Genomic DNA, 11,457 nt, shown 5'->3' with positions numbered 1-11,457 from the left:
GAATTCTACTTCCTGTTTGGCAAACTCGCACTTGTCTAGCTGTATTTTCATGTTTGCACTCTCTAGGGTTCTGAACACTAATTCAATATTTTTTAAGTGTTCCTCTTCGTTTTTCCTAAATATTATTACATCATCGATGTAGACGTAACATCTTACACCGATATGTTGCCGGAGGATATCATCCAGTGCCCGTTGAAATGTGGAAGGGGCATTCTTAAGCCCAAATGGCAATCGGAGAAATTCGTACTTTCCGTTGTTTACGGAAAATGCCGTTTTCTCGATATCGGACTCACGAAGTGGAATCTGATGAAATCCGCTTTTAAGATCAACAACGGTAAATAGTGAATTATTTCCGAGGTTGGCAAGAACCTCATTTATTTCTGGTATAGGGTACTTATCGGGGATTGTAATTGAATTGAGCTTTCGATAGTCGATCACCATCCGGTATTTCTTTTTACCAGAGGCGTCCAACTTTTTGTCGACTATCCAGACTGGTGAGTTATAGGGGGATTTTGATCTCCTAATTATCCCGTTATCTAGAAGTTCCTCTATTTGCCTTTCTATTTCCTCTTTAAGCGCCATTGAATATACGGGTGTGTCGCTGGTAGTGCGGATTTCGCCCTTTACTAAAGTAGTATATGTTAGTTTTTCGTCGGGATCCGAGAACAGATTGGGACATTTCCCAATTATGCCATTAATTTTTGATTGAATTTCGGCAGAAAGATGTGGTATTTTTATTCCTACATTATTCACTTCTTGTGACACCCTTTGTTTTAGAGGGATAAATATATTTTCAAAAATTGTCATCATATTTTTATCAGTGTGGATTGTTGCTTGCAGTTGTTTGAGCGTGTCGTTACCTATTATTCCGTGAAAGGAGTTTAATGTTGGTAAAATGAAAAATTTAATTTTGCCTACGCCGTGTCCGAAAATATCCACGTACGTGTGGTGAGTGATCTCTATGTCTCCTGCGACAGAGTTAACTTTAAAAGTATGCTCATTAGGAATTGGATTTCTTATCCTCGAGGATTGTATGTAATTTTTATTCGAGCCGGTATCTATTAGAAAGTCTAGTCCATCTCCGCTCCTAGCAATGAACTCGTAATAGGGGAGTGAAGATGGAGTTAGTCTAAAAAATGAATAGTATCTAGTTCGGTGCAATCCTGCCCGTTCAGGGCCGGATTATTGTTTGTGATTAAATTGGGGTTACTTTTTGGTATGTGGTCTGGTTGATTTTCATTTCCATAATTAGTTAGGACGGGATTATCCTCGTAGATTTGGTGAGGATCTACCTGATCGTAGAATTCATCCGGTTTAGTGTAGTCCGTATTGGCGTAAAAAGTTCTTTGCATTTTATTTGGTGCGTGAGGATGTTGGGTAGAAAGGGGACGCTTCTGCGCGGAGTTGTTTTGGTTATTCTGCGGCCGGTTTTGATAGTTGACCTGCCTGGAATGTATGGACTGGTCTACATCCATTGGTACTGGTGGTTTTGGTGGTAGATTATTTCTGTTATTATTGGAGTAATTATTTTGATTGTTGTATCCTGTTGGGTTCGAACGGAAATTTGGGTTATACTGGGGATAATTGGTTTGGCCGTAGTATCCCGTGCGGAATCCTTGGTCATATCCGGGGTAATTGTAGTTGCTAGGACGATTTGTCGGTGGAATGAATGGATTATTTGGGTACCTATTTGGTTGTCGATTAAAATGTTGCAACATCGGTGCAAAACTAGGTGTTGCTGCTAAGGAATAAGTCAGCTCGGGATAGAAGGGTCTGTTATTGTTATAATTTGTGGTATTTCGTGGTAGTCGTGGCGGTCCGTTGATAATTGATCTATTCACAGTGTTCGCGTGGTTCATTCGGAAGGACATGTTATCAAGTTTTTGACACAGGTGCAATGCCTGTGGCAGGGTGGTTGGTTCACGGATACTGAGGAGACGGGGTAGGTCTCCATTAAGCCCGCGAATAAACGTATCCAGAGCTTTCTCTCTGTAGGAGTTTGTCATGGCTCTAATGGACTCTTCGCCCAAGTCGAGACAGGAAATTTTGTCAAGGATTAGTGAAAGATGTTGATAGACCTTCTGATAGAAGGTAGAAATATCATCGTGGCGCTGGGCCAGTGTGGTCATTTGGTATTCTAAAGTACCAATATCTCTCTTGTCGGAATAGTGCATCATAAGGCACTTTCTAATATGCGTCCAATCTAGTGGAGTACTATAGGATTCGAGAGCCGTGTCGGCATCGCCGACAATTTTGTGTCTGATTGTATGTAGTATGGCGAAATATTTAGGTGTGTCTTTCAAAGATTCATATGCTTTTAATATTCTGTCGACACTTTTTCTCCAGGAGCTAAATTCTCCTGGTCGTCCTGAGAATTCTCTCAGGCATTTTACCATATCTGGTACCCTATCTAGATCGTTTATATTTTGTGCATTTAATGTAACACTATGGTCTGGTGGCAAATCATTAAGGGAAGTCCTATTCATTCTATCTAACGCTTCTATAGCTGCTGATTCTAATTCCGTCGTATTAGAGACGGGAAGATTTCCCTGACGGGTATTTCCGTATTCCAACCTAAGTTGGTTCAATTGATCAACGAGTTCCTCCGCGGATCCTGGCATTTTCCTAAAGATTTTTTTTTTTTTTTATATTTGATTGCTAATTTCTTTTAGTTCTTCTTTTATTTCACAAGGCACAACTCTGTTTACTTTTCACAATGATTTCTGTATAATATTTTCTTTAGATTTTATGGATTTGTTTCCTAATTTCTAGTTAATTTTTCTTTCACAAAAAGCAATTAAATTTACTTTTCACAATAATTCCCTTTTCTTTTTTGTTTCACAAGCGCAACTCAATTTACTTTCTCGCAATGATTTCTGTGTAAATTTTTATCTTTGATTTTATGGATTTGTATGCTAATTTCTCTTTTAATTTTTCTTTTCTTTCACAAAGCACAATTAGATCTACTTTTCATAATAATTTCTTTTTCTCTTTTTTCTTCAATTGTTATTATTATTTTTGTTTTCAATTATTTACTTATTACTATTTAATCTTACGCTAGTATCATGTCCAACGCTGGATGTGGGGTTTTCGCCGCTTCGGTGTTCGTCCTTTTCCCTCCTGGTACTTGGGTACCTCGGTCGTACTGCTTATTCCACTTCCCGGTGCCGCTGTAGACGCGTGGCCTTACTTGTTATTTTTCAGGCACTTTTAACGTTTTTTTTTTTTTTTGTTTATATACGTCACTCGCGTGGCCTTACTTTTTGATTTTCAGGCACTAATACTTTCCGACACTCGCGCTGGTCCCTGCTCGGGCGCCAGTTAAATTACTAAAGGTTATTTAGTTGAAAAAAAATGTTTTTATTGGGAGCTATGGCTCCTTTATTACTCAATGTCAGAATTAGAACTAACTTTTACAAATATTATTTTCTTACAACTAACTTATTTTGTCGCCGCTCTACCGACTGCGCTGCTGTTGCCGCTTTGTGAATTCGCTGACGATGCGCTTCCCACCGCTTGCTGTATTTCTGCTTATTTTCGTGATGTTATGACTTGGTTGAAATGTTGACGATGCATTTCTCACCGCTTGCTGCATTCTTAGTTATTTTCGTGGTGTTATGTTTCGTTATGGAATTTTGTTTACCAGCTTGTGCAACAAGTGTCTTCTTGCTTTATTATTTGGCGTGCGTCGTGCTAACATACATATCTAGAAACCCACATTAAGAAACAGTTTTTATTACGCTGTCTCTGGAAACTCAAATGGATTGCTGCGATTTCTCCAAAATTTTCCTTTTGACCTTCTAGCAACTTTCTTCTTCCAATAACATAAATGCTACAACTGCTGATGCCATTTTCATGTCAATTAATTTGTTTATTGCTGTTTAATGCACAAAACAACTATTTTATAAAATTTTGCCAAAAAATTTACATTAAAATTGCCGGTGCACCGCAAAACAGCTGATTCGAACATCGGTTTTATTTACATACGAAAAGAGCAAAACCAATACGGTTTTATGACACCAATTTAAATCAGTATTGGTTTGTAATTCCGACAAAACGCAAAACCGACTTGGATTCCATGACAGCCCTGGCTATTTTCGAAGTATGACAACGCAGGAGAGTTACGCACTAAAAACTTGAGCTGGGTAGGAGAGTCCCTCATCCTCCGAAGTGTTTGAAAAACTGGGCCAGCTGCTTTTGAAGTTTTAGCTTCTTCGATGGCTTTTTTGACCTCTGGGACAGTGATGGTGAATGGTTGTATTCGCGTGCTCGGTTGTATTCGAGTCCGTAAAGAATTTATCGCCGGTAGCGCGAACAACAGCGGTGGCTTACACAGTAGCATTACTGTTGGAAGATTGCGGAGATGCCCTAGTCCGCAAAACGCAGAGCGCCCTTTGGCGAAATAGCAAGGGAGCACAAAACTTCGGAGTCGACAGGTAAATTTGGCAGCAGAGGAAAGGGCTCTGGGCACGTCGGCGACTTGGAGGATACGACGCTACTTGTAAATGTGAGGTTTTAGATAAGGGCGAGGAAAAGGGGAGGGAACTCTAGATTGTGAGAATAGAATAGAGAGTAAGGATTAAATGAGGTTGAGTGAGAAAGAAAAAGGGGAATGAAACAAAGGAAAAACTGTGAGGCATGAGAGGGGTAAATTGAACAAGTAAAGGTGTCTTAAGTTCGGGTGTAACCGAACATTATATACTCAGCGTGAGCTTCAATTGTACATTTCATTTCAGATAAATTACTTTTCTACATAACACGTGGCAGCGACCGTTTAAAAAAAATGTCTCCCCACTTCCTCTTAAAATAAATCTTGATAAGTGAAATATCATTGATTCAAAACTATTTTTTGCTAAGTTATAGCTTATTCTAGTCTACGACCCTTTTAAATTTGTTTTATATCTAAGTTGCCGTGGTGTTTAACCGATCCCGTGCATTTTTACTAGAAATATTTTCTGCTATAAGGAAAATATGTGTACACATTTTCATTACGATATGATAATTTTTCTTCGAGTTATGTCTCCCGAAACATAGAAAATTGCTTAGTCATAAAAGGGGCGGTGCCACGCCTATTTTTTAAAATTTGAAGTTTTTCTTATTTATTGTTATAAATCCACTTGGAAATGAAATACCATTGATATAAAGCTCTTTTTTGCAAAGATATAGCTTATTTTATTCGTCCAAGACCCTTTTAAAAACCTTTTATATAAAAGTGGGCGTGGTAGTAAAGGCAACCTCTCTGCCGAATTTTGGTTACGATAGGTGTAACGATTTTTGATTTATGATTAATAATATTTGTAAAATTGATTTTATCACAAGTGGGCGGTGCCACGCCCATTTAAAAAATTTTTACAAATTTTTATCAAGAGTCCCAATATCAGTCCACATGTCAAATTTCAACATTCTAGGTGTATTATTTACTAAATAATCATGGTTTTTGTGTTTTCCAAAATGTTATATATATATATATAGAAATTGGGCGTGGTTATCATCCGATTTCGCTCATTTTCAATACCAATCTATTCTTGGCCCAATAAAATTTTTTTCGACTCTGCTGATTTTGATATATGGAAGTCTATGTCTATCTCGATTCCTTTATACCTGACAACCAACAGTTATCCAATCAAAGTTAATATACTCTGTGTGCAAAGCACGCTGAGTATAAAAAGATAGATAGAATGAGCATATGGATAAAGGTGGGAAGGAATATAAAAAAGGGGGAGGGGGTAGAAGGGATAATAATTCGCAAAGCATGAGAGAGGTGTAAAAGTCTTCTATAACCGTAAGTTCTAAAATTTAAAAACTTATTAACATGTTTTTTTTTTCAAAAATTTTATTTAAACGCTGTATTTATGTGTGTATAAATAGTTAAGTTTTATGCCTTTTCTATACCTTATTCGTATGTATTGTTTTAAAATTCAATTTTCATGTTTATGTTTTTATATTCACTGAATGCGCTATGTAGAAAATACTTAGTTTGGTTATTGAATATTTGCCTAATTTTATTATAGAGCAAAATAGGACTAAATTGAATAAGTGAGTAAATGAGTACATGTACCTTTATATCTCACTATACTGTTTATATAGTTATGGTATGAACGGATGATTTTAATCTTTTACGGCTGTATGTGTGTTGTGTGTTCTGTATGGCATTATTTTGCTTTCTTAAAATCTTTTCACTTTCCATGATTAAAAATTTTCAGTTTAATATGAAAATTTTAAAATTAACAAATTTTTCATAAATATATACTACAATTTCAATTAAAAATATTTAAAACTTTGCGTGCATAAATTTTACTATAACAATCAATATATTTTTGTATACAGGTGCGTGTGCGTATGTATGCATATACACTGGGCCGGCCACCAAAATTTTCGAAAATTGTTTGAGTGAAATTGGAAGGCTGTGTTGAGCATATACTACATTTTTCGCAGATATATCCTAGAGATACCTAGTAATGAGTTTTTCTGCAGCCTATTGAAGAAAAACAAACTTCGATTGTTTTTCGGCCACCCTAATGCATGTACATACATTCATTAATATTAAAAGTTTTGTTGCATTTAAAATTATAGAGCTTTAACTTAAAATATTTATTTGTATATTTAAAATTTAAAATGTTTGTATTAAATAATTAACGTACATAAGTACATTAGGGTGTTTCTAATTTAAATACAATTTTTTTTTTCTGTACCTCTCAAAAATAATAATAAATAAATTTAGTTTTTTTTCTTATTTCAAATTTAAAATTTTTCTCTATAAACAATGTAAAAGTTTATAAATTAAAAAATAAGGAAAATGTTTTTCATATCAAGGCTCTTCGTTTAGAAAAAAGTTGTATCGTGCAGAATGAAGTAAAGTTAAGAAAAACATTATAGAAGAAAATAAAAAAAACCCGAAGCAATTTACTAGACTTTTTAATACGCACAGACGTTTTTTCTTCTCTATATATCCGCCTGGCTCTCCTCCGTCTCACACACTTCTTATTTCCTCGACCCTCTGCATTTTTCAGTTTACCTTACTCGGGCCAGACGATTTCCCTTTCATTCTTCGATAATTTTCACCCTCCTTCTCTTACTCTTATTGCTCTTGTCCTATCCAAGTCTAACTCTCACTATAACTCTTAATTTATCCTAATGTTATGCTTATTCTTACTGTAAACCTTTTATTCCTATTTTTTCTCTAACCATTACCATTTTCTTACTTTTATCTCACTCTCCCGCTTCATCTTATACTCCTTAATTTTCCTACTTCCCCCAACTTCATCTGCTTTCCCTTCTCTATTTCCTCTTTTCCCTTTTCTTTCGATTTCCCTCTTTCAATGTGAAGATACTTCGTGCTTGGCTGTTTTCGGAACATTGCATATCTAAAGTACTAAAAAAGTGGCAAAAAAGTACCAAATACTACTAAATTTTTGTATTACTGGCTTTACATGTTTGGTTTTATTGCATCATGATTTTGACTGATTTTTGTTTTATGAATTTGCTGGGAAATTGTTCTCTCAAGTTAGATTTTTTTATTTTTTATTTTATTTTTTTTTTATAAAACTGACAAATTTTTCTTCATGTTTCAATTTGACTCTACTAAAAATAAAATAGTCTACGGCGCTTGTGGGGAATGAAATTTGCTAAAAAAACCAAATAATCTTGAATTGAAGAGATCGCAGTTTTCTAAAGAGCCAATTTTACGAAACAACTTCAACAAAAAGTTATTGTTTTTTATATTAAATTGTAACAAAAAGATAATTTCTCACTTAATTTTTTTAGTGAAACTGGTTATAGAATTAAATTTTTTTGTTTTTAAGAAGTCAAAATTTTTATGGAAATATTTTTTTTAAATCAAAAAAAAAAAAAATTTTTATCACCTAAATGTAAAACACCCTAAGTACTTAGGCAAAAAATGCGTTTGTGTGCATATGTACATTTGTATGTATTGTACTTAGACCCATTTTTTTAAACTGTCAATAATTATGCTAATATTATTTAAACAAATTAACTATGTATGTATGTATAAACAATTTTATTTAGGTTTACATTGACTAGCAAAAAATTAACTTATCAATATAAATTAAGATAAAAACTAAGTTAACATAAAAATATATGCGTATATGTATACGTAGTATAGGTACAATTTTTTTTATAAATATTTATATACACAGGTTAGAGATGACACAACGATGATTTCAAACGCGCTACGATAGCTACCTATTTTCTATGTAAGAGACGTATAAGGGCCTTCATATCTACGTATATATGAATATCTGTAAGTATTTTACATAATAATAATCCTTTTGACGAATATAACATGTGTATTTTTACCACACATACAAACTTACCTTAACTACTTACACAAACTTGCTATTTACATTCGTAATCTCTTCATGTTAGGTGTGTACGTTTGTTTTCTTTAGTAATAAATGCTTGTAGTATTAGTATGTATGTGTGTATGTTGGTATAAAAACTTATTCTACTCCTTCTTGTTGTTGTTTATTTATTTTGTTTAATGATCTCCATTGCTAACATATACAATTTTTTTTTATTTTTATAATTCCGCTGTTTCCACTAGAGCTGCAAAACTTTCAAACTAAATATTAATAATAATTAATTTCTATACTTTAGAAAAAAGGACCATCGATAGTACTGACTACAGTTTTATTTTTCAATGCTTTTAAGTAAATCTCAGCCAAGCTATTTTTATTTAGTTTTTCCAAATAAAAATAATTAGGCATGATTTTCACTAGGTCAAATTTGACCACAACTTTGGCCATATTAAGGAAAATGGCTTGTCATACAACGTCAAATGCTTTTGCGGTCTATTATGACTAGAAAGTGATAATTGAATAAGTAAAAATGACATTGGAAAATTTGACTTTTACAATTGATTTGCTAATGCTTGGTTTCCACTAGGTCAAAATAAATAACATCATTCATCAACTGCCTCAAGCTAACACGCCAATCAGTTGGGGTGAAAGGCGTTTACATTATTTAAAATAAGTAACTGATTCGGAAATCGATAAAGCAGTACGTAGTCAAAATCCACACTAAGATTTTGTTTTATTTTATCTTCTTAACAACCCGTTTCGTTATTTCACATGCTATGGCATTACTCTTTGATGTAACGCTAGTTGGCAAACGAGAATGGATTGCCGGCATGTCAGCAAATAAAATTCCAGTGTCAAATTTGCCATACCGTTGGGCAATTGTCGTTTTCAGTTACTAATCAATTCAATTTTCGGGTTGGTGTTGAAATTCTGTATGTACAAAATTCTAAAAACAAAATTCTGCTTTTTAAAATTCTGCTTTTATGAAACTCTGCTTTCTAAAATTCTGCTTTCAAAATTCTGTATTAAAAAATTCTGTATTACAAAATTCTGTATTAAAATATAATGTTACCAGTGTTAAAGAGGTCATGTAATTATTTTGAAAAAGTGCGCCATGCACAGTAATTCTGCGTAGAACACCTTATAAAAAATAACCTTCGGCAGCGCTTATAAAAAATAACCCTGGGCTACGCCATGCCAAGTCCGGGTGTGTGGTATAAGCGTGGCTACTGCCACGGTGATGTCTTCTGCGTAGTATACCTTTCTGCGTAGGCGGCCTTTGGCCGCCCTTTAAAAAAATAACCCTTACCCGATCCTACACCGGCTACGCCATGCCATGATTCCGGAATTTTGACTTCCAGAATTAAACATGCAGAATTTTGAAAAAGCAGAATTTTAGAAAGCAGAATTTTAGAAATCAGAATTTTAAAAAGCCGAATTTTAAAAAAGCAGAATTTTGTTCAAGCAGAATTTTTTGCAATTTACAGAATTTAGTCACCCAGAATTTTGTAATACAGAATAATGACAAGCTCCCTCAATTTTCACTTCGTAATTAGTCCAAACGTACGTTTAACATATTTGACATTGTATGACAACCCGTTTTCATGAAAATGATCAAGTTAGTGTTAAAATTTGACCTAGTGAAAATCAAGCATCAATAACGTAACTTAAGGAAACTACGTTTGACCTCAACTGACCAGCGAGTCCGTTTCAAGCAATTTTTGATTCCAGTTATATTGAAAATCAAGCATTACAAAGTGTGACAAAAAAATAATAAGCTTTTGCTAGTTCACATTTTTTTAGGCTTGTCAAGGAGACAACATTTGCCTTCTCATAGCTTTTTTTTAAAACTATCGATAGCGCTTGTGCTTACAGTTTGAAGCTATCGATGATAACGATAGTCTATTCCAGCTCTAGTTTTCACTTCAAGATTAGTACGCAACGCTGGGACAAAGATGTCAACTTATAATTTGACTAGGAAAGTAAAAATTAATGCATTTGTATTTAATAATAATAATTTATACTTTTCTTTAAAGAATAAATCACAAATGAAGTTATAATAATTTTTTTTTTAATATTTCAGTGCAATTTTTCTATTGAACTCGCTCATTTTCCCCGAGGGTTGAGTCTAGGCTTGAATTATCTTCTTCCAAATAAATTTTTATTGGAAACAGCGTTCAGGTTTTCACAATAGGACACTATTCAAGTCACAGAGCTTGTACTTAGGCAAATTACTACTATTACATATTTAACGGTATATTTTATCAATATCGGCATACATTTACAGAGTTGCTTGCATTTGTTCAAATATGTAAACTGTTATTGGCGATTGGTTAAATGCTTATCAACCCAGTTTTTAACATAATTTTTTTATTTTCTAACTTTTTTAACCTTCTAGTTATATTTATATAAAGTATGCTTACTACTTAATTATGGTACTATTTTAATCGAATATGCATGCGAATACAGCCAAACAATTCATACCGAAATTACTCCAGCAACCCTCGTCGCCAGATGTGCCCTTTTCAGCGCGTCGCATTTTCTTTGGATAATTCTTTGGATTTGTACGATCGCTAAGATGTATTGGCATTTTTGGGAATTCGGGACGTGGCGTTCGAAATTTTTCCAATAATTGACTTTGTTCCGGTGTAAGATTCTTCAGTTTTTTACCTATAATAAAGAAATTTTATAAAGTACGTATATATGTATTTACGAACGTATATATGTATTGTACATAGTTCCGAGCAAAGATGACTTGATACGAAACATTTGTCTACGCTCTCATTTTTTTCGCTCTCACGAGGGATTTATCTCAAATTTATGCTGGCAACAATCACAGATAAATCCCTCGCGCCAGCTGAAGCGGATGCTAGAGCAAAATATGTGCCAGCTAAAACGAAAAACGGGCCAAAAATTTCGGTAAACTTTAGTTTGGCCTACAACTGTAGAAATGTGTTCAAAAATTATTAGAAAAAAGATAAAAAACACTTGTTTTAGTGTAAATATTATTAGTTCGAGGGCAGAGGGTAAATATTATTTCCATTCAAAAGTTATCAATAAAACAGGTTTTGTAAATATGAATTCCCGATGCAACCAGCCCATTTTGATCACAGAACCTGGAACATCAGACATGTAAGAT

At 34.1% G+C, this 11,457-nt stretch overlaps 1 protein-coding gene across 5 annotated transcripts in view; it reads right to left on the bottom strand.

Moving 5' to 3' along the window:
* Positions 1-5,828: 5,828 nt before the first annotated feature.
* The window catches only part of axed (axundead), a 95,568-nt gene continuing 89,939 nt past the window's right edge, over positions 5,829-11,457 (bottom strand). For all 5 annotated transcript variants that reach the window (XM_067787230.1, XM_067787227.1, XM_067787226.1 and 2 more), the window contains one exon: positions 5,829-10,988. In XM_067787230.1, coding sequence (XP_067643331.1) covers positions 10,762-10,988 — 227 coding nt within the window. In that variant the 3' untranslated portion in view covers positions 5,829-10,761. The remainder of the gene's footprint in view (positions 10,989-11,457) is intronic.

The sequence above is a fragment of the Eurosta solidaginis genome, chromosome 5 (genome assembly GCF_040869045.1).
Source record: "Eurosta solidaginis isolate ZX-2024a chromosome 5, ASM4086904v1, whole genome shotgun sequence".
NCBI lineage: Eukaryota > Metazoa > Arthropoda > Insecta > Diptera > Tephritidae > Eurosta > Eurosta solidaginis.
Note: the sequence above shows the minus strand (reverse complement) of the source record. Positions and strands in the feature narration are given on the sequence as shown.